This window comes from Argopecten irradians, chromosome 1 (genome assembly GCF_041381155.1).
Source record: "Argopecten irradians isolate NY chromosome 1, Ai_NY, whole genome shotgun sequence".
NCBI lineage: Eukaryota > Metazoa > Mollusca > Bivalvia > Pectinida > Pectinidae > Argopecten > Argopecten irradians.
In genome coordinates, this window is record NC_091134.1 from 29,382,473 (window position 1) to 29,407,457 (window position 24,985).

At 35.1% G+C, this 24,985-nt stretch overlaps 1 protein-coding gene across 1 annotated transcript in view; it reads left to right on the forward strand.

Annotated features, from left to right (window-relative positions):
* The first annotated feature begins 5,709 nt into the window (after positions 1-5,709).
* The window catches only part of LOC138323347 (SWI/SNF-related matrix-associated actin-dependent regulator of chromatin subfamily A containing DEAD/H box 1 homolog), a 34,631-nt gene continuing 15,355 nt past the window's right edge, over positions 5,710-24,985 (forward strand). Inside the window, exons 1-13 of the mRNA XM_069267926.1 lie at positions 5,710-5,817; positions 7,312-7,628; positions 8,378-8,573; positions 9,361-9,545; positions 9,866-10,095; positions 10,768-10,870; positions 12,196-12,266; positions 14,559-14,702; positions 16,175-16,395; positions 16,770-16,860; positions 18,580-18,679; positions 22,999-23,137; positions 23,812-23,947. Of these exons, the coding sequence (XP_069124027.1) occupies positions 7,322-7,628; positions 8,378-8,573; positions 9,361-9,545; positions 9,866-10,095; positions 10,768-10,870; positions 12,196-12,266; positions 14,559-14,702; positions 16,175-16,395; positions 16,770-16,860; positions 18,580-18,679; positions 22,999-23,137; positions 23,812-23,947 (1,923 nt within the window). The 5' untranslated portion in view covers positions 5,710-5,817; positions 7,312-7,321. The remainder of the gene's footprint in view (positions 5,818-7,311; positions 7,629-8,377; positions 8,574-9,360; positions 9,546-9,865; positions 10,096-10,767; positions 10,871-12,195; positions 12,267-14,558; positions 14,703-16,174; positions 16,396-16,769; positions 16,861-18,579; positions 18,680-22,998; positions 23,138-23,811; positions 23,948-24,985) is intronic.

Below are 24,985 nucleotides of genomic sequence, written 5' to 3' on the forward strand. Positions count from 1 at the left end.
TGTAAACAACATCCTGGTCAAGGTACATGTATTACATAACCATCAAACCAAAGGCATGGCTAATTATATATCTATAATATCGGTGATTCTAATCGTATATCGATTAAAAATTGAAAGCGACCGCACGGTCTGAAAAAAATAGTTTGTTTTGCTTAATACAAGGATTTATAAGTGAGAAGGATTCGTTACTGTTACAAAACGCAGTGTGACTTATCCTTCTCATATACAACCTTGGCTTAATATCTCAATTATTTTATCTGTTATAATATCAAAAGTAAAATCTTTCTACCACACGTTGAAACGTTGTACGGTATTGAAATAAATGTATCTCGATTTATTCGGTTAGCAACACACAACACAATGTTTGTAATGATCAATCATCGGTGTGTACGTATGTCAAGCATCATATCCTTGATGCTTTAATCAAGGATTTCTTCATTGTTCATTTCATTTTACAGTCACAAACTTTGCAATTCACAATGTATCAAAGATACAGACTACAGGAAAATATTATCTAAATAAAGCCTATTCGTTGCTGAACTCCTCGACAAAAAAATCTGAAACTTTTATTTCTGTGTGGATTTTCTTTCATTATTACACGAAGATACCTGCTATTAGAGCATAAATTAGAGTATTTGAAACATCGAATTTCACTCTTTTAGTTATAAATATTCGAGCAAAAGTTATTGTACGATTAACTTCACTCAAAAGTAATCATAAAAAATCCTTGATCGGCTTTTCCTGTGACGCGTCGATGTAAGTCAGGGGCGTAGGAAGCCATGTCTTTTTGCCCCCCCCCCCCATTTTCGCCGACTGAAATTTTTTAAAAAAGCTTATTTGACACAAACTAGACTAAAAATGTCCATCAAAGGATTCCCACTATCTACTATTTAAAAAAATGTCTCTTAAAAGATCAATTTGTTTATATGTCTTAGCGAGACAATTAATTCATTTTTTTTCTGTTACACAACAATGTGCCGATGGTGTGAAGCCGGTATATTCAGATCGAGTAGGGTTCCATAATGTTATGACGACACAATTATCATTTCTAAATGCAGGTAGCTTTAAATCGAAAAATTACCATGTTAAGAACGCTTTATAATCATTAAACTTTATCGTAAAACTCATCTCAGCCATTCTAAATCGTATTTTTTTCCCCGGGGGAGACTCCCGGAACCCCCTAACACCAAATTCTCGCGCCTTTGGGCGCTCGCAAATTCATCAAAATGCATCGTAAAACTCAGATAAGCCATTCTAAATTGTATTTTTTTCCCGGGGGAGACCCCCGGACCCCCCAAACACCAAATTTCTCGCGCTTTCGGGCGATCGCAAAATCATCAAAATACATAAAACTCATCCCGGGGTCACCCTCAGACCCCTAATAAAACACCAAAATCTTGCGCCTTCAAAATTTGGCCAATTTGCGTATTCGTTTATAAGTGATATATGAAAAATGTACATAAAGCATATATTATATGATTGGGAGTTGAATTAATCTCCTCCTGTAGGTGTGGCGGGGAGGGGGGTACAAAATATTGAGGACCTTTGCCCCCCCCCCCCCCCCCCCCCCCCCCCCCCCCCATGACGTTTCATCTTCCTACGCCACTGTAAGTGATAGCACATCAGTTATAGTACAGCTATAAGCCACGGACTATTATGACGTCACACGGTTAAGAGCTAGAAAATATGCATAATCGGGTGGTCAGAAAATTTGACCTCGATATCGGCGGTTTACAGGTTATTCTGGTCGCGCGCGGCACGGAGAGGTTTCTACACGGTCAAATAAAGCCACTTCCAGCATAAACTGAAATTATCATTTTTGACTGCACAAATAATTTAATCAAGGATTTCTTTACATGTTACGTAAAATCTCATTTTACAGTCACAAACTTAGCAATTCACAATGTATCAAAGAACTACAGGAAAATATTATCTAATTACAGCTTATTTGTTGCTGAATTCCTAGACACAAAGAATCCGAAACTCTTATTTCTGTGCGGATTTTCTTTCATAATTACACGATGATACCTGCTATTAGAGCATAAATTAAAGTATTTGAAACATCGAATTTCACTCTTTTAGTTATTTATATTCGAGCCAAAGTTATTGCACGACTAACTTCACTCAAAAGTAATCATTAGAAACAGTTGATCGACTTTTCATGTGACCGTCGATAAAAGTGATAGCACATCAGTTACAGTACAGCTATAGGCCACGGGACTATTATGACGTCACACGGTTTAGAGCTAGAAAATATGCATAATCGGGTGGTCAGAAAATTTGACCTCGATATCGACGTGAGAAGGAAGGAGAAACAGTTCTCGCAGACCATTGCAACTTTGGTACACTGTATTCCGAAATGATATGAAACCGTATTGTTGTCGGGGTTGGGGACCACAAAGTTTCAGAAAAGAAACTGTCAGAACAATAACAAAAATATCAAAACTATAACAGAATCTTCCCGCCAAGCGGACAACATGTTATAAACGGTGCGGCAGCTTTAGCATTGCAGAGATTTATAAATGTCCGGCACGGGATGCGAAATGTTATTGGTTTAAACAATATTTCATTCAATTCAATAAGGATACAGTACAATATTCATGTCTAAAAGGTTGGAAACAGAAACAAGTACATTGTACGATGTACTTATGCTAATCCGCCTCCATATATATATAACTTATAAGCAGTAGGACAGTACTGATTACTAAGAACTTTCAGTGCTAATTATACAGTACTTTGGTAGGAAAAGGGAAGGGTGCAGGGATTGAGTAGAGAAAAATGGTGTGTTTTTTTTCAACCATACAAAACCAGAGATTTGTTGATAAATCGGCCATAGTTTGATCATCGGTATTTTATTAACACGGGTCATGAGTATATACCCAATATATGAAAAGATCAGATTGGTTTTAAGATGGACAGTAGAGTAGTACTGTAGATACATATGTATTTATATCTACTTGAAACGGTTTGATTGACTGATGATTTTTTTTTATTTGAACCGTATAAAAATATTTACATTGTACTGATCGGGCATATTAGGGTTACCATAGAGTAAAGTGTTAATATCATAGTCATGGAGTAGGTTTCTGAAACATACCATTCTTATTTTTATGTAATCATATTAATTTTAAACAACTAAGATTAAAGTTTATTCCATCCTATTATCACAAAAATCCAAGCAAAGTTAAAATGGAAGGAATGTTCAGAATTTTCAATAAAAAGCTATTAATTAATATCAGTTCATTTATTAAAAAACTGTCTTTAATCTTATAAAAACGCATGTTACATTGTTCTTTTTTGTCTCTAATACAAAACATGTATAATAATTGCAAACAAATGCCATGTTCTATATTGTATATGTGTATATCTCATGTAATACATTTTGTATGTTTATATCTCTATATGCACGTGCCTGTCATGCACTAAAACTGTATTATAAATTGGACCTCTTGTCACACAGTTACTGTGTCTGAGTGAATAAATAAATCTTGAAATCTTGAAAACCTTGTTTGTTGGTAATTTAGACAATGGAGAAGGAAATGTTCAGAAGTTTCGTCAGATTGGTTACACGAGCAGCAAGGACTAACTACAAGATTACGATGATATAGATGCATCAGTGGCGTAGGAAGATGAAACGTAATGGGGGGGGCAAAGGTCCTCAATATTTTGTAAAACCCCCCCCCCACCCGCCGTCGCACCTTCAGGAGGAAATTAAGATGAAATTTAATGTAGAACGTTGTATGTATGTATATATTATATGTTTGTCAAAAAGATAGAAAGAACTTTAAAGTTAGTACCAAATATTAATTCTATGTTTGATGTGTTCAATCAACATAAAAATATCAAGAACATAGCTGAGATTACAAAAAGATTAACATATTGATAGATGTTTCCATGTAATAAAATTTTCATGCATGTACATGTTATGCAACAGTAGCACAGGTGAAATTCACAGGTAAAACATAGGTAAACCCTGGTTTGCTTCTCTGAAATGGACTATAATCCTTGTTATAACATTCTGCTAATTATCAGATTATAAAAAGTGGGCAAATGGAGATACAGCCGATGCCATACCCGGTCAAACGCTTTGCTTATATCACAGAAAACTAATCTTACTTCGATACCTTATCGAGATTGGGAAAAAAATCATGAGAAATGGATAAAAGTTGATTGATAGCGGAATCACCTGATCTGAAGCCAGATTAATGGGGAGTTAGTAGAGATTTATCAACAAGAAAACATCGTTCCATTAACTTGCCTAAAATGGACAATAGTGATATTGGACGGTAATTTTGAATACTAGACGGATCATCTTTTTAAAATACTGGTGTTACATTTGTCTTTTTCCCGGAAGATGGGAACCTAGAAGATTGAATAGATATTGTAATGGATAACTCTTAATAAGACGAGGGCTTATCATGTCAGGACCAGCTGCTTTTTTGTATCGCATCGAGAACGTCTTGTCGAGATATCAAAATGTCTGCAAGTTTGTGAGGAGATTCGGGAAGCTCGGGCGGATGAATATAAGTATCATTAATAGTAAATTGAAAGGAAAAGAATGTTTTAAAAGCTTCAGCTTTATCGAGATCATTGTCCAAAATCTTATTATCGACAGCGAAAGGAGGGATTGAACATTTCTTGGGAGAGTTTGACATAAGACCATTGGCGATTTTTCCACCATTCTCTACTATTAATATTAATATTTTCGTTTAACCTATTGCAAAGTTTATTAAAATAACTACATTTCGATTTTCGAATGGCAGTAACATACATATTTCTTAAACTTCATCATTTGGCCCAGTCGCCTGCATTTCCAGATTGTTTAGCCTTGCGATGAAAATGATTTCTCGTGCGTATCAGTTTTCTTATATTGTTAGAGTTAGCCATGCAGGAGGAATGGTGACAGTTTTGAAAGGTATACACTTTTTGGCTGTACTGGGAATAATTTCTGTTAGTTGTACTTTTGTCTATATCGTTATCATCTAAAACAGTGTCCCAGTTGACTGCAAGATAGTCATCGTAATGACCGTGATTATAGAGCCAAATGTTACGTTTGAAGCATCTTTGGGAAGGTTTAGATATATTTGTACTACCATAAATGGGACAATGATATCTCAAAGGTTGACGAAGAAAGCTCTCACCGACATGACAGATGTTAATTAATGACGGATCACTGGTGCAAATTAATCAAGGAGAGAGGAAGAAGTTTCAGTAAAAAAGGTAGGACCGGATATATACTTGTCAGGTTGTAAGTAGTTAATATGTTTTTTTTATGGTGTAAATTACTAATGAGTGATTATATTTGACCAAGAGGTTTTGTGAGAATCGTACGCCGATTCACAAAGTTTGCAAACAAAATTTGTTTCATACCCAAATGAAGTTAAAAAATAGTAACATCAATACTTAAATAAAATTGAGATAGGAGCTGACGTAACAGTCATATCGGAGAGAGAATACCAGAAAATGTACCATATTAAACCAGAAACATATATGATAGACTTACAGTATGCCTACTGTCTATGAACGTTATGTGTCTAGTGAAACTGTCAAAGCCCACGAAAAATTTACATGGACTGGGAAATTAAAATTTATTTGTTTTCAAATTTCTTTGTGAAACGGGATCTACTTTTCTTCATTAGCAGTAATATGCACCATATTATTGTAGCTCTAAAGACGACACCATACTGTAGGCATTGGCCGTCAAAAAGTTTTCAGGAATGAGACAAGGGAAATAACTCTTGTTTGAAGTGGTACTCTTTAGCGTTGGAGACCATAAACGTATCATCAGCTGCGGCACGTTTGGAAGTGCAGTGTCAGGTATAAATAAGATGATTGTTTACATGTAACACATGTAGTAATACACAGAAAATGCATTTTGTATCGTTAGGAATGAACCATGATTTTCATTTTAGATGTAAAGTCAATTCATCGTAGTGGCAATGACAATTGTTGTAAATAATAATTACCGATCGAGGAGAAAGGAATTTGATGTTTCTTACCCGCCATTTTTGATATGACAGTCCCTAATATTTGGAATATTTATTTTCTTTGATTTAAAAGTATATATTCACTTAGAGTCAATAAATTAACCAAATGTCGCCTTTGACAAATCACTGATTTTTTGTAACCTTCCTAAATCTGTACGATGATATAATAATGAACGTTACTCAGAATCCATCACTGCACCAGGTCCGTTAGCACCGCTAAATATGGCTATAAAAAAAGCTAGATTTGACCAGTGATTTTTCAGGGTATTTTGGGGAAAATGTTTTTGGTAAAAATTGGGAATTTTTCATCGCAAAGAGCAGTTTTGGGGGAAAAAGTTACACATCAATGAACATGGTATTATAGGTGATTAAATATTGTAAAACAGTAAACTATGTCAATTTATCAAAAGGTGACGACCATAACAACAGTTTCAGAGTAGTTTGTTTCTAGATTAAACGAGAGGAGAGATTTCAAGGATTTATTTGGTTTTCAGCAATTTGATTAGGTAATTTTTCATTGTAATTAGGAAAAAATAATGTGGTTTGGCTTGGGAATGGGGTAGTTTGTTACTGACACCAGTTATATAAGGAGAAAAATCACTGTTGACTGACAACACATCCTAGTGGAAAAATGTAAACAAAAGTGGTCACAAAATCAGCGTACACATCGAAAATTGAATGACGAATCTTGAGAATCGGCAAAGCGAAATATTTTTGTCATCCAAGATAATTTGAGGTGATTTTTTAAAAATCCATCGATGCATTTTAGCCCGCCATTTGTCCGTGGTCCGTCTGTTAACAATTCTTTTTACCGCTATTTCTTAGAAAGCATTGAAGGGATCTTTCTCAAATTGTATGAGCAGGTTTCCCTAGGTCCCTAGTTTTGCATATTGCATTTTGGGACAAATCGGTGAACAAGATGGCAGACAGGCCGCCATCTTGGATTTGATAATTGAAGTTTGTTACGCTATTTCTCAGAAAGCACTGAAGGGATCTCTCTCAAATTTCATATGTAGTAATATGTAACCGGTAGTAAAAGTTTGAAAGCAGAGAAAAGATCCTCTTTCCATTGTCAGACGTAGATCATTAATTCTTTGGTGGGCGCCAAGATCCCCCTGGGATCTCTTGTTTATTGTATTTCTTAAATTTATCATAATTATTGATATTAAAATATATTTCTTAAAAAAGTAATGTACTCATTAATGAAAGTCTTATTTTACTAATTAGACACTAAAGAGTAGAACATGATAACCACACTAATGATTAGTTACGCTAATTATAAATGATCAGTCTGTAAAGTGCATACATATATTTTCTTTTTAAGCATTGCAGTCATGAGTAAAAGTGGCCTAAATTCCCTTCTGAGCTATAGGTTTGTTAAAAAACCCAAACCAAAACTTCAGCATGAAATTTCCACAAGCAGTGAGGAAAGTGATGAGACAAGTCAGCTATGTAATCGGAGCCAAACCACTTCTATTCCCAACGGCCAGTCAGAACATGTCAAGGGAGAGAATCATTCAACAGATACAGAAAATTTGGATGACACCGAGGTATACTGGGATGAAGCAGATGACACAGATACTATTATATCTGTGTCCGTTATTGATAGCCGAATAGACGACTCATCAACAGGCAAATCTGGTAAATTCATTTGCAGATCATAAAACAGTTAAATTATAGATCAATTTGCTGTTAAGATAATGATAGTTTGTTCAAACATTTGGATAGGCAATAGCATTTGTTATAGTGAATGGTCAGTGTGTCCGTAAATTGGTTACAAAATATATTTTCATTAGGATAATTGATGTAAATTTTGGAATATTTGTATCCAAGAAGTTAAAGGAACAACTATAAAATAGTTAGTTACTGTCTTACTTTTGCAAGCTAAAGCCTACACATGTGAAATCTATTATCCAAGTTATAAAGAAAATTTGTAATTTAATTCAAGACATAGCACTAGTTTCCAAATACAAATCTGCTAATGAATGTAAAATTAAGTGAAAAAATATATTAAATGTATGTATCTCTAGTCAGTTTGGGATCATATATTTGAGCTAAAAAGGGCACATCCCCTAACAAGGGATCCTTTGTCTTTTTAGGCTACCTGCTCATGAGATGAAGTCTCAAGAGACATATTCCTATCGCCTTTTTTCTGGCGTCATCTTTTGTTCTTCCGTGAATAATTTGACATTTTTGACTTCATCTCCAAAACCATTGAACCAAATTCATTGAAATTTTTCAGAAACCTTCTATAATCAAAGAACAATAAAAATTGTGAAATACATATCCCTTGAATTTTGGAGGAATAATGGCTTATGCTGTCCTGTAGTAATGCTAAAATTTTATGGTGGAAATGATGTTTCCATAAAGAGTATTTCAATTTGTTTCAGAAGTCACCACTGTGCCAGAGACCCCTGCCTCGCCTTTGTCCCCGCAAAGTTCCCCAGAATCGCCCTTGTTTAGAAAAAAGGCGAAAAATGTCCGGAGTCGTGTACTCGAGGATGAGACATCTGAGGCCAGTGCATCTTCACCATGGATGTCGAAAGAAAATGGAAAACATACAAATGGATGTGTGCCTAAGTCGAAGTGAGAAGATTTCATCAGATCTGCACTGATCCATCCATTCAGCTTCAATGACACAGTTTGGATTAATAGGATCCTTTGTTTATCTTTAATTAAAAAATTATCTATCAAATGAGAAAGAACAAACAGGTAGAATTACAATATGAAGTGTACTTCAATGTTTAAACCAAGTTAAAAAGAAGAAATCATTTAAAAAAAAAACAACAACTTATTGCTTGTGCAAACTTGGCAGTGTATACATGGATAGTATATATGATAAACATGGACCTTCAGATTTAAGTATTGGACTCTCATTTTGAATAATGCACTTGAAGTTTGTCAGATTCTTAAAATCAAATCTGGTCCTAGTTTCACAACCATTTATTAATAATTCGCCTTCATTTAAAGATGCTCCCCCACTGACAAATGGTATTTTACTTCAGTTACAAAAGTTACTTACTTTACACCATTACCACCATTGAAAAGTCTGAGCTTCTAATTTTACCTCAAGATTAAAATATTAAAAATTAATTAATTGCGTCTCGAAAAAATTCCACTGCATTATATCCTATAAGGAATAAAGTACTGATTGTGCATGCAACAATAGCAAACAAATTATTTTATATTATTTTTTTGTGTCAGTTAAGAAAAAATATTTTAAAAATTCTCTGATGCCTTTCCTATGGTGAAATTTAAGTCAAGGAGACTGGACCCTGGTTAATAAAACTCTGATTAGACTAATATGGTGAAAATTGTACACCTTGTCAATTTAAGGATATTCTGGTACACTGTAAAATTTGTGTACTTTTAGGAGCCGGGTGTTGCCAGACTTCTCTGATGAAGATTCTGAAGATGAAGATTTGTCTACAGTCGACAAAAAGAATTTGGAGAACCTAATTGAGGTCTTTCCCAGCCTGTCTCGCCATGTTATACATCAAGCTTTCCTAGAGGCAGACAAGATTTATGAGTTAGCTGTGGAAAAGCTTCTTGAGAAAGGTATATTGTTGATTGGAATTAAATACACGGCAAAGTCGCAGTAATTTTCAGCTCACCTGGCTTTAATACATGTAATAACGGAATAGTTTCGTCGAAATCCAGTAGAATAAGCTTTGTTATTAAATAACAACGTTTATTGACATGTGTGAAAACATAATTAAAATCTATTAGAATAAGCTTTGTTATTAAATAACAACGTTTATTGACATGTGTGAAGACTTAATTGTGTAAAAACATATTCTGACATGAGAAAATTGCTAACAGCTAACTTAAAGGTCATTCACTCTTTTGGGATTATTTGCTTAAAATCATCATTACAGGGAAGGACAATACAAAGAAGAAAAAGCGTGTGGTTCGACTAGCCAGTAGTGACTCTGAGGACTCCCAGGAACCTCCAGCAAAGCGAGCATGTCCAGTAATATCCAGTGACCAGGAAGATAGTGAGGCTACCATCATCCAGTCTCAGAGTCAAGATGGAGTCATTGGCTACACAACGCAAGAGGAGAGAATCAAATTTTTATCCGAATCATTCCCAGCAAGGTCACGAAGGGTAAGTGGTCAAACATAACATGGCTTTGGTCAAATTTAAGTAGTAGAAGTATAACTATAAATTCAAGTACTGAATATAAAGGTTTCCCATTCTGCACAGGTATGCATATTGCATTTAGAAACTGATCTGGAAAGAAGATGCTTGACAGGCAGACATCTTTAATTTTGATGTGTTTTGATAGATTGCACTGAAGAGGTCTTGTATGGTCTGCTTGGTCCTTAGTTCTGCATATCTATTTTTAAACAAATCCAAAAATAACTTGGCTGACAGCGGCCATATTGAATTTGACAAAGTGTATTGCTGCTATGCAGACTTTTATGTGATGTTTTCCCTTTGTATATTCAAAATTTTTAAAGAAAAATGGAAACGATGGGAGAAGCAGGGAAAGACTCTTCTTTTCATTGGCCAACAGATCTATATTGGAGGGCAAAATCCCTCTGGAATCTGTACAAACATACGACACATTGAAGGAAAGTGTGTATAACATTATCCACAAAGCTGAAGTAGAAATAATCCTTTAACAATTGGATTTTGTCTTGCCTTTGACAATAGTCAAAGAAGATGAGACTTAGGTGTTTCTTTTCTACTGGTGGTGGTGGCAGCAGCCGCAACATTTGCATTTAGTCCACTGTTGATAAAGTTAATTACATGAGATCTGTTGTTATGTTTCAGTCTATATACAGAGCCCTAGAAACCAAAAATTGGTTAGTTGATGAAGCTGCTGAAATGTTGAGTCTGAAGAAAAAAGAAAATGGTTTAGATGGCAATGCATTAGGTATGTATTTGCTTTGATATTCTTATTATTTTGGTTCTTTTAGAAAATTGTAATCTCAGGTTGAGTTAGAAAACATTCACTTTCATTAACATTAATATTCAGTTATCAGTAAACAGTGTCCTCTGTAATGTATTATTGTCTATCAGTAAACAATGACGTGTGTAATGTATTATTGTCTATCAGTAAACAATGACGTGTGTAATGTATTATTGTCTATCAGTAAACAATGACGTGTGTAATGTATTATTGTCTATCAGTAAACAATGACCTGTGTAATGTATTATTGTCTATCAGTAAACAATGTCCTGTGTAATGTATATTGTCTATCAGTAAACAATGTCCTGTGTAATGTATTATTGTCATCAGTAAACAATGTCCCGTGTGTAATTGGTGTAGTAAATCCTGTGTGTATTATGTAAACAATGTCCTGTGTAATGTATTATTGTCTATCAGTAAACAATGACGTGTGTAATGTATTATTGTCTATCAGTAAACAATGTCCTGTGTAATGTATTATTGTCATTCAGTAAACAATGTCCTGTGTAATGTATTATTGTCATTCAGTAAACAATGTCCTGTGTAAGGTGTTATTGTGTATTAGTAAACAAATGTTCTGTATAAGGTGTTATTGTTTATTAGTAAACAATGTTCTGTATAAGGTGTTATTGTTTATTAGTAAACAATGACGTGTGTAATGTATTATTGTCTATCAGTAAACAATGTCCTGTGTAATGTATTATTGTCTATCAGTAAACAATGTCCTGTGTAATGTTTTATTGTCTATCAGTAAACAATGTCCTGTGTAATGTATTGTTTGTCTATCAGTAAACAATGTCCGTGTGTAATGTATTATTGTCTATCAGTGTTATTGTCTATTAGTAAACAATGTCCTGTGTAATGTATTATTGTCTATCAGTAAACAATGTCCTGTGTAATGTATTATTGTCTATCAGTAAACAATGTCCTGTGTAATGTATTATTGTCTATCAGTAAACAATGTCCTGTGTAATGTATTATTGTCTATCAGTAAACAATGTCCTGTGTAATGTATTATTGTCTATCAGTAAACAATGTCCTGTGTAATGTATTATTGTCATTCAGTAAACAATGTCCCGTGTAAGGTGTAATTGTGTATTAGTAAACAATGTTCTGTATAAGGTGTTATTGTTTATTAGTAAACAATGTTCTGTGTAATGTATTATTGTCATTCAGTAAACAATGTCCTGTGTAATGTATTATTGTCTATCAGTAAACAATGTCCTGTATAATGTATTGGTGTTATTGTTATTGTTTATTAGTAAACAATGTTCTTTGTAAAATTTCAGATGTATCTGATGATGATGATGAGGACTTTAACAGTGGTGATGAGGCTGAGGAAAGTGACGACAGTCTAGATGTGAGTTTCTACCACAATATATTGTGTTATTCCTCTGGATTAACAGTTATTCTGTATAACTTTTTAAGATGACAAATGGTATTTTTTCACTATCCAAAAAAATCAGGCGATTTAATTGCATCCTAAAAAAATTCTGTGGCATTGTGTCCTATATGGAATGAAGTACTGATTGCGCATGCACCAAAAGCAAACTAAATTATTTTATATTATTTTAGACATATATATATATATATAAGTATAGGAGAAACACCTAAAAATGTAGATTAGTCAAGATAATGGACAATGTGAGGCCCGAAGTGCCGAGCATTGTTCATTACCTTGACTAATCTACAGTTTTCGGTGTTTCTCTTACTTAAAACATGGCACTCTGATGTACAATACTAACTATGACTATTGTGTAACTAATCTACAGCTACAGGTAAGACCTTCAACCATCTTTGAGACTGAACATGTCAGCACAGTAATTGTTGTAATATGTCTACTCTGGTCGTGCATGCATTGCATGAATTTTTCATGAAATTCCATACCAATGTTATTACCAGAGAATTTTTTGTGAGTTTGAGTTCTCTTCATTCTGAGTGGAGCAGTACAAGAGGCAACATGGCAGACAGTACAGATCAGATCTTTACGAAGTCAAACTATCTAAAATGATTATCAATTTTATTATTTCCAATAACAGAGTTTATTTTGTGATATGTTGATTTAACTGCTCTTTATGTCAGAAGCAGACCATTCACTTGGATATAACTTGTCGGAAATTCACAAGATATGGAGGATTACCATGGAAACGTATTAATTTTTAATATACCACTCTACGTTATGAAATGAAGAATATGATTGGTCCTAAAACATAATATCAAGATTTAGTGGATTCTAAAGGAAACTACATTGAAATTCAGTGAAAACGGCAAAGTGATGAAAAGAAAGCTTAAAATTTCAAATTTGTTCATTAGGCTTTGTGTGATTCTTGGATAAGGAATTATACCGAAATTATTCAATTTGGAAAACGTGGATTTATGTGTTACGTGTATGTATTCAAGAAATGAAGCAATTAACAGTGAAATTATTGGGAAATATACCAAAAGTATTCATTCCATTTTCAAAGAAAGAAAGTACACATATCTATCTAAAATTAAAACATCATTGTAGGAATGCCTGTGCTGTCGAAATACTAAAGAGTCTTGATTTTCAACACAAGGAGTAATTTTATGCGTTGTGGTTGATGTGATTGGATTTATGCCGATGTCCACGAATCAATATATAAAACAGAAAATATGTAATAATATGTATTATTGAAGTTTTCTATTACATTTATGTTGAATTTGATTACATTTATTTGTTATTTATCTGTCCAATTTTACAATGCTGCATGTAGTGTCACTCTCTACCTTTCATTGTACATTAGTTTACCTGGAACTGTAGATTAGTTGAAACTAATCTACAGCTACAGATAAACTAATTTACAGTGAAAGGTGTACTAATCTACAGACAGAACAAGTACTTGAACAATAGTCTAAATAAAGTACTGGGAACAACAAAAGATGACATCATAGCCATGTTTTAAATACGATTAAACACCAATTATTGTTCAAATGATGAGTATCATTTTTGCTCTGTTGGCGGTTGAGCATCTTTAAGGATTTGTTAAGACTTTTAAAGTCTTCAGATTAAGTGTCGTTCTGTCTAACTTTTAAAGTCTTAAGATTAAGTGTCGTTCTGTCAAACTTTTAAAGCCTTCAGATTAAGCGTTGTTCTGTCTAACTTTTAAAGCCTTCAGATTAAGTGTTGTTCTGTCTAACTTTTAAAGCCTTCATATTAAGTGTTGTTCTGTCTAAATTTTAAAGCCTTCATATTAAGTGTTGTTCTGTCTAACTTTTAAAGCCTTCAGATTAAGTGTTGTTCTGTCTAAATTTTAATTTAAATTTAGCCTTCAGATTAAGTGTTGTTCTGTCTAAATTTTAAAGCCTTCATATTAAGTGTTGTTCTGTCTAACTTTTAAAGCCTTCAGATTAAGTGTTGTTCTGTCTAAATTTTAATTTAAATTTAGCCTTCAGATTAAGTGTTGTTCTGTCTAAATTTTAAAGCCTTCATATTAAGTGTTGTTCTGTCTAACTTTTAAAGCCTTCAGATTAAGTGTTGTTCTGTCTAAATTTTAATTTAAATTTAGCCTTCAGATTAAGTGTTGTTCTGTCTAAATTTTAAAGCCTTCATATTAAGTGTTGTTCTGTCTAACTTTTAAAGCCTTCAGATTAAGTGTTGTTCTGTCTAAATTTTAATTTAAATTTATTGTAGGATCAACATCAAACAGAAAAAGAAATGATCCTAGAATTTTTCCAAGATGCCACTCTGGATGAACTAGCTGGGACTCCAGGCGTTTCCAAACGGAAAGCAGAGATAATTATCAATGAAAGGCCATTCAAATCATATGAGGACCTGGTATGTGTAGATAAAATTGAATCCTAGTAATTGAAATACTTTGGATATCATTCACTAATACAGAGTTATTCAGCTATTTGCATGTTGGTTATTCGAATAATACACTTTATTGTAATAAATAAAGGATGAGGGAAAAAAGGGAAAAGCAAAGGAACGATCTGTGTATCCCTCGACTGACATGAGTCGTGCTATAGGTGGGCACGAAGATCAATTGTCTTTTTACTGATTGTGATTTACAGATGATATTGAATATATATCTTCAAGTCACATGTTGGGAAATGCGAACAAATATAAATCCATGGATAAAAGTGATGATTCAATATGTTGGGAAATCTTTTCTGCGACGTATGTCATTGTAGAATTTTGACTAGAGTCTGCTGTTAAAGGATGCAACATTTTTAGGTCACCTTTTGTCCGCCGTGCGTCGTATATCCGTTAACAATTAACATTTTCAACTTCTTCTCCAAAACTGCTGAAGCAATTTCAATAAAATTTTGCACAAACCTTCTAAGGCATATCAAAATTGTTAATTATGGTCCCCACCCCCCAGGCGGCTATGGGAGGGGTATAAAGGGATAAAATTTACTAAAATTTTAGAAATCTTCTCCACTCACAGATGTGGTAGAATCAAAAACTCTTCATAGATAGAAAGTTCTTTCTAAAGGTCTTTTACAAAAAATGTGAATTATCTGAACCTGGGTCTTTCGTTGTCCCCTGGGGAGGGGGTTAAGTTTACTGTAGTGTATATAGGGAAAGACATTTTTGAGCATAATTTGTAATTGGAAATTGGTCAAATTTTGTCAAAATTATCAGTATAGGCCATTGAATCATATTAACAAATTTTCCATGACTGACCCCCAAGGGCCTTAGGGGCGGGGTCAAAAAGGGTCAAATAGGCTAAACCTTCAAAAATCTTTATAGGAAATGAGTCAAACTTGGTTAGAATTAATATCATATCTATATTGGTCCAGGCCGACCCCATGGGGGCAGAGGTGCAGGGCCAAAAGGGGTCAAATAGGCAAAATTCTGAAAATGGTAGAATGAAATACTTTTTATCGATAAAAAGGTCTCAATGTGTTTTATAAAAATATGAATTATTTGATCCTAGGGTCAAGTTTACTTTAGTTTATATAGGAAAAAACACATTAATGAGCATAATTTGCTCAATTTTAATAGGAAATGAGACTTGAGTAGAATCATTACCCTGAGATATAGAATTTTAAAATCCATAACAGTCCTTGCTAACCCAAACAGGGTCAAAATGACTTAAAATTTCAAAAATGTTCAGAGGTTTGATGGAAGCAAATACTCTTCATAGATTAGAAAGTCAAATTCATAAAATCACTGACCGACTTTAAGGGCCAGTATATTAATTTTTATATGTCTTTGTTTCATTCTATGTCTGAACTCAGGTGACTGTCAATGCCCATGGGCCTCTTTTTAACTCTGTACATATTCTCCATCCATTTTAGCATGTGAAGTTTGGTAGGGTGAAAGGATTATCTCAAGATCTGATTGGCGGTTGTCGAGAAATCATTAAGGTACGGAATGTCATCATCCGTTTGATGCAGAAGTGTGAAAAGCTGTCAGCGGAGATGGAAAGAGTTGTTACATACCTCACACAACAGGATAGCATTGATGAATCGGACAACAGGATCCGCATCAGGAAACAGCCCGCTCTACTGAATAGCGAGTATGTAAATAAAGATTGGTGTCATGCTGTCATTTAGTTCCACACATAGGGTACAGATTTTGTGCAAATAACATCCAAGATTATCTTGTGCATCACAGTTATGCGCCAACTATTAGAAATGAAAGATTAATTGGAAAGATGAAGGTAATATTGTAGTTTTTATTATATATTTCAAAAAACAATATCCCTGTTAAAATAATATTTTTGCTGTAAAGGATGTGTTCTAATTGGTTCTGATATCAAGTAAAAATATCAAAAGTGATGTTTTCTCTCTGGTGAAAAATACCACAAATTTTTATCATAAACTTATATTTTGCTCTGAAAAATGTAATAAATTCTTAATCTTTAAATTAAATAAATATTGATTGTTACAGAATGCAGCTGAAACCTTTTCAGATGGTTGGCCTTAACTGGCTGAGGATCATGCATTCCAAGGACATCAATGGCATACTGGCTGATGAGATGGTAGGGGATTGCCGAGATTATTTTTGCTGATCATTAGGGCTGGATCGGTATACCGATATACCAGTTTGTACCGGTATTTAACAATGTATTGGTTCACAATACAGCAACATACTGTTGTATCGCTGTATCGTTCAAATATTAAAAACTACCTTTTTTCAATCCATTTGACAGAAAATATTTGTTAAAGGTCATTTAATATAACATCTGTGCAAGGATTTCTGTAGAATATTCTATTGATAGGATGGGTCAAGCTTCAGAGTCACTTAGATACACCAGAAATGTGTGTGCTTAACCACGAATTCAACTTAGCAGAACACATGACGGTTTACAGTCCATTATCAATATGTATCGTGTATCATTTCAATGTATTTCCAATATGTACCGTATTGGTTGGGGCTGTTCCAATACCCAGCCCTATTGATCAGGAATCAATGAGTTTAGGTATTATACTGATATCAGTACAAAATGAATATGAATAGAAAGTTGTTGGGTAAAATATTTGAAGAAGGAAAAGTTCACAGTCAAAATTTAAAGTTTATGCCATGGCTTGCCATCTGACTTCTGTACGTGTGTCCTTTAAATTGCTACTACTGGTATTCATGAATGACTGAGAGGAATGTTACCAAAGTTGGCCTGAAGCATCCTTAAGGGCATTGGAAACAATTTTGTATATTTACATTCTACTCCGTTTTATCTATGTTAAATCAGATAGCCAACATCAGGCTATGAACACCAATCTGGTCAAGTGTATGAATACTTAATGTTTCTGCCATATCACTGACAATGTATATTAAGCCTGTACATAAAGGTCAAATAATTTAAAAAGTGGTTTTAAAGTTGTGCGGTCTTTGAAACCCAATAGTATTATTGTGCTGACAAAATTAGCATGTATTGAAAAATATCATCGCTGAATTTTCATTTGTATGTTTGTTTCAACCCGTTTTGTGTCAAACTATATTCAGAAGCTGATGCTATGTCTGTTCCGTTTATTGAACTTAGTGGCGTCAACACTAGCGCAAGCGGGGAATTCAAAGGATAAAGGTGTATAGTTTTGAATTTGAATGATTGAAATGGGTATAAAAGTAACAAACTGTTACCAGATTGGACATACAGTTGATATGAAGCCCATTTGGAAGGAAGATAAATAGAATGGGGCCAATTAGGGCACCATAAATATTTATCTTTCTGACGGATGTGCTTCATATCAACTGTATGTCCAATCTGGTAACAGGTTGTTGCATAGATAAACCTATGGCCCTTGGACAGGGCTCAATTGGGGAAATTTTGAAAATTCTTAAAAAGCTTTTTCTGCTGTAGGAAGGAAAGGATATGGTTTATATTTGGTCAGTAGCATTTTTGATTGTAAGGAATTTTAGATCATCTGACCTGATGCTGACCTGGTCCTGATCAAGTGTTGTTATTTTTTCGCGTCAATCGGAAATCCGAGATGGTTGCCATGGCTGCCATGTTGAAATATTTTTAATAAGTTTTATTGCTAAGATTAAGCTGAAACTTGCCTGAAATGATCATGTCTTTTAGCTAAAGGTATTAAATATCATTGGGAGAGGACAATCATATTTTACATTAATATGAGTCTGGTTCAATTCCCAGGGGCAGAGAGATAGGGCCCTAAAAAGGGAACTTTTCTAAACAATTAAACCTATCTTTTTGATCTTTATCTAAAGGTTTAATGAGCAGTTTTAATATTATCTCACATAGGGCCTGGGAAAGACCATACAAACAATATCATTTGTTGCTCATCTTCTCGAAGAAGGAGAACCAGGGCCACATGTGATCATCGTCCCCTCGTCTACCATAGGTAAGTCATTGTCCCCTCATCTATTATAGGTAAGTCATTGTCCCCTCATCTACCATAGGTAAGTCATCGTTCCCTCATCTACCATAGGTAAGTCATCGTCCCCTCGTCTATTATAGGTAAGTCATCGTCCCCTCGTCTATTATAGGTAAGTCATCACCCCCTCGTCTACCATAGGTAAGTCATCGTCCCCTCGTCTACCATAGGTAAGTCATCGTCCCCTCGTCTATTATAGGTAAGTCATCGTCCCCTCGTCTACCATAGGTAAGTCATCGTCCCCTCGTCTACCATAGGTAAGTCATCGTCCCCTCGTCTACCATAGGTAAGTCATCGTCCCCTCGTCTACCATAGGTAAGTCATCGTCCCCTCGTCTATTATAGGTAAGTCATCGTCCCCTCGTCTACCATAGGTAAGTCATTGTCCCCTCGTCTATTATAGGTAAGTCATCGTCCCCTCGTCTATTATAGGTAAGTCATCATCCCCTCGTCTATTATAGGTAAGTCATCGTCCCCTCGTCTATTATAGGTAAGTCATCGTCCCCTCGTCTACCATAGGTAAGTCATCGTCCCCTCGTCTACCATAGGTAAGTCATTGTCCCCTCGTCTATTATAGGTAAGTCATCGTCCCCTCGTCTACCATAGGTAAGTCATCGTCCCCTCGTCTATTATAGGTAAGTCATTGTCCCCTCGTCTATTATAGGTAAGTCATTGTCCCCTCGTCTATTATAGGTAAGTCATCGTCCCCTCGTCTATTATAGGTAAGTCATCGTCCCCTCGTCTACCATAGGTAAGTCATCGTCCCCTCGTCTACCATAGGTAAGTCATTGTCCCCTCGTCTACCATAGGTAAGTCATCGTCCCCACGTCTATTATAGGTAAGTCATCGTCCCCTTGTCTATTATAGGTAAGTCATCATCCCCTCGTCTATTATAGGTAAGTCATCGTCCCCTCGTCTATTATAGGTAAGTCATCGTCCCCTCGTCTACCATAGGTAAAGTCATCGTCCCCTCGTCTACCATAGGTAAGTCATTGTCCCCTCGTCTATTATAGGTAAGTCATCGTCCCCTCGTCTACCATAGGTAAGTCATCGTCCCCTCGTCTATTATAGGTAAGTCATTGTCCCCTCGTCTATTATAGGTAAGTCATTGTCCCCTCGTCTATTATAGGTAAGTCATCGTCCCCTCGTCTATTATAGGTAAGTCATCGTCCCCTCGTCTACCATAGGTAAGTCATCATCCCCTCGTCTATTATAGGTAAGTCATCGTCCCCTCGTCTACCATAGGTAAGTCATCGTCCCCACGTCTATTATAGGTAAGTCATTGTCCCCTCGTCTATTATAGGTAAGTCATTGTCCCCTCGTCTATTATAGGTAAGTCATCGTCCCCTCGTCTATTATAGGTAAGTCATCGTCCCCTCGTCTATTATAGGTAAGTCATCGTCCCCTCGTCTACCATAGGTAAGTCATCGTCCCCTCGTCTATAATAGGTAAGTCATCACCCCCTCGTCTATAATAGGTAAGTCATCGTCCCCTCGTCTACCATAGGTAAGTCATCACCCCCTCGTCTATAATAGGTAAGTCATTGTCCCCTCGTCTATAATAGGTAAGTCATCGTCCCCTCATCTACCATAGGTAAGTCATCACCCCCTCGTCTATTATAGGTAAGTCATCGTCCCCTCGTCTATAATAGGTAAGTCATCACCCCCTCGTCTACCATAGGTAAGTCATCGTCCCCTCGTCTACCATAGGTAAGTCATCACCCCCTCGTCTATAATAGGTAAGTCATCACCCCCTCTTCTACCATAGGTAAGTCATCGTCCCCTCGTCTATTATAGGTAAGTCATCGTCCCCTCGTCTATTATAGGTAAGTCATCGTCCCCTCGTCTATTATAGGTAAGTCATCGTCCCCTCGTCTATTATAGGTAAGTCATCACCCCCTCATCTATTATAGGTAAGTCATCGTCCCCTCGTCTTTTAGAGAACTGGATGAGGGAGTTCTCAGTGTGGTATCTGTATGTTATAGAGAACTGGATGAGGGAGTTCTCAGTGTGGTATCTGTATATTCCATGTTAAAGAGAACTGGATGAGGGAGTTCTCGGTGTAATATATGTATGTTCTATATTATAGAGAACTGGATGAGGGAGTTCTCGGTGTGGTATCTGTATGTTCTATGTTATAGAGAACTGGATGGGGGAGTTCTCGGTGTGGTATCTGTATGTTCTATGTTATAGAGAACTGGATGAGGGAGTTCTCGGTGTGGTATCTGTATGTTCTATGTTATAGAGAACTGGATGAGGGAGTTCTCGGTGTGGTATCTGTATGTTCTATGTTATAGAGAACTGGATGAGGGAGTTCTCGGTGTGGTATCTGTATGTTATAGAGAACTGGATGAGGAAGTTCTCAGTGTGGTATCTGTATGTTATAGAGAACTGGATGAGGGAGTTCTCGGTGTGGTATCTGTATGTTCTATGTTATAGAGAACTGGATGAGGGAGTTCTCGGTGTGGTATATGTATGTTCTGAACCCATTGATCAAAAGTATAAAAACAGTATTACAAGTATACGATTAAGTAGTCATAAGTTAAATATAGAAAGTGGTAGGTTTCAAAATGTAGCACGACCTAATAGAATCTGTGTGTTCAAACTTGTTCAATTACTCAGTGTAAATAATGTTAAAGTTTTGAATAATCTCGGAAAATTCTTAAAACTTGCATTCCAGAAACGTTCTCAGTCTCTTAATACACCATAACTGTATAGTATCTGATGTATAATAATTGTGTGCTAATGGTTGTGTTTTATTGTATACAATCACTCTCCTGTACTTAATACACCGTAACTGTATAGTATCTGATGTATAATAATTGTGTGCTAATGTTTGTGTTTTATTGTATACAATCACTCTCCTGTACTTAATACACCGTAACTGTATAGCATCTGATGTATAATAATTGTGTGCTAATGTTTGTGTTTTATTGTATACAATCACTCTCCTGTACTTAATACGCCGTAACTGTATAGTATCTGATGTATAATAATCGTGTGCTAATGTTTGTGTTTTATTGTATACAATCACTCTCCTGTACTTAATACACCGTAACTGTATAGTATCTGATGTATAATAATTGTGTGCTAATGGTTGTGTTTTATTGTATACAATCACTCTCCTGTACTTAATACACCGTAACTGTATAGTATCTGATGTATAATAATTGTGTGCTAATGTTTGTGTTTTATTGTATACAATCACTCTCCTGTACTTAATACACCGTAACTGTATAGTATCTGATGTATAATAATTGTGTGCTAATGTTTGTGTTTTATTGTATACAATCACTCTCCTGTACTTAATACACCGTAACTGTATAGCATCTGATGTATAATAATTGTGTACTAATGTTGTGTTTTATTGTATACAATCACTCTCCTGTACTTAATAATAACCGTAACTGTATAGTATCTGATGTATAATAATTGTGTGCTAATGGTTTGTGTTTTATTGTATACGATCACTCTCCTGTACTTAATACGCCGTAACTGTATAGTATCTGATGTATAATAATTGTGTGCTAATGTTTGTGTTTTATTGTATACAATCACTCTCCTGTACTTAATACACCGTAACTGTATAGCATCTGATGTATAATAATTGTGTACTAATGTTTGTGTTTTATTGTATACAATCACTCTCCTGTACTTAATACACCGTAACTGTATGTATCTGATATGATGAGGGAGTTCTTGTGTGTTCTATGTTATAGAGAACTGGATGACTCTCTGTATGTTCTATGTTATAGAGAACTGGATGAGGGAGTTCTATGTATGGTGTGGTATCTGTGTTATAGAGAACTGATGAGGGAGTCTGTATATGTATGTTCTGAACCCATTGATCAAAAGTATAAAAACAGTATTACAAGTATACGATTAATGATTAATGTAGTCATAAGTTAAATATAGAAAGTGGTAGGTTTCAAAATGTAGCACGACCTAATAGAATCTGTGTGTTCAAACTTGTTCAATTACTCAGTGTAAATAATGTTAAAGTTTTAAATAATCTCGGAAAATTCTTAAAACTTGCATTCCAGAAACGTTCTCAGTCTCTTAATACACCGTAACTGTATAGTATCTGATGTATAATAATTGTGTGCTAATGTTTGTGTTTTATTGTATACAATCACTCTCCTGTACATGTTTAAATTATTCATTATGTATTAAAATTGTACTTTGTGTCTTATAAGCCGCAAGGCTAACGGAAATAAACAAATTGAATTGAATTGAAAAAAAATTGAATTGTGTTCTCTTTGTTGTATATATATGTTCTATGTTATAGAGAACTGGATGAGGGAGTTCTCGGTGTGGTGCCCTGCGGTGAAGGTATTGGTGTACTATGGCTCCCAGGAGGACCGTCGTGTGACCAGGAGGAGTATCTTATATGAAGACTATGATGACTTCAATGTCATACTTACCACGTAAGAACTATAAATTAACAATCATGTGGGGCTCCCAATTTATGGATTTCTTCTTTGCATATATATAGCCTAGTTGTTATTTAGTGTTTTGATTCAATAGTTGAATAATTGCTTTTAGATATATATTCTTAGTACATCTGCCCAATATTTAATGTTTGGTTGACTGGTTACATAATGTATTTGTGAAGTGCACCTCATTAAATCCAGAGATACGTCCCCTGTTCACACAAACAATAAAAATAGGATGTTTAAAAAATCTGGCTTTCAGGGTATTTATAATTCAATCATTTCTTGGTATTTTGCAGATTGAATTTTCCCCATTATAAATGTCTCACGAAATCTAGAAAATATTATCCTCACAAAAAATAAGCAGCTTTTGAAAAAAAAGTTTGTGCTAGCCTAATAGTCAGATGATGGTTAAGACCATGACCCATTGTGATCAGAAACTAGCTTCAGCCAACTTTATGTGTTTCATGTTGATTGGAACAAAATGCCCAGCTCACATCCGATTGGCTTGACAGAAATATCCAAGTGTGGATGTGCACTAACTGCTAGCTGAGCAAGGTTTGGGAAAAAACAGGGAGATAGTAAATTGACCAAGTAACTTTTATATAATGTAAATTAAATAGAGTTCTGTTAAAACATTTTGATGATTTATTTTCAATATTTTGTAGCTACAATATGGCCACAGGGAGTGTAGAAGACCGGGCACTGTTTAAAAAGTTTGAATTCCACTATTCCATTTTTGATGAAGGACATATGCTGAAAAACATGTCATCACTCCGCTACCAAAACTTAATGAAGATACAGGTGAGAATGACAAATGATGATGCAGGTGAGAATGACAAATGACGATATTGGTGAGAATGACAAATGACAAATGAAGATACGGGTGAAAATGACAAATGATGATACAGGTGAGAATGACAAATTGAAGATATAGGTGAGAATGACAAATGAAGATACAGGTGAGAATGACAAATGAAGATACAGATGAAATGACAAATGAAGATACAGGTGAGAATGACAAATATTGTGTCCTTATCAGAGAAGTGGACAGTTCTATTTAGCAGCATTCTTTATAATGTAAATTACATGAGCAATTGATGTCAGAATACCCTTACTGCGTATATTCTTGCTGTCTTTGCCACTAATAGAAAACATGAAAGACGACCAAGTTTGTTCAAATGAATGACCTTGACGGCCATGCATTGTCACAGGGGTCAAATTCGCTCAAATATTTTAAAAGAATTCTGGTGAATAACTAAGAGACCTGATATGGTGTCTGTGACATGCTTTGATGAAGGGCCATCAAGATTGTTCAAACAAATGATCTTGACCTTTATTCAAGGTCACATGGGTCAGAATTGCTAAAATCGTAAAAAGGACTTCTTTTGAAATAATTCAGAGGCCTAGGGATCAGATATTGGGTCTGTGATATGCTGAGATAGAGGGCTTCATTCAAGTTCACAGCTATAAAATATAGCAGAAACTTACAACTACAGGAGAGTTTCTAGTATATATTCCTTTAATTGTTAACTGAAGAAAAGCAACATTTTCAGTCTATTTTAGTGTTTAGGCCATTGGCCTCTTGTGCTTTGAAACTGAGCATTAGATAGCACTCAAATTGTATTACTAGCATCCTTATGAGGTTGGGATTCAAATATATACAAATTATGGGGCTGACATGCATATGCCTGAGGGGTGGGGACAAAAGGGGTATTTTTCGCTATTTCCAGTTGTAAAAGCTTTTTGTGATGATTTCTAAATAAAGCAGGTGAGCTATAAGAACTTCTGGGCCTCTTGCTTTTACACTTTGGTCCTGGTGCTAAAACCTTGCATATATAA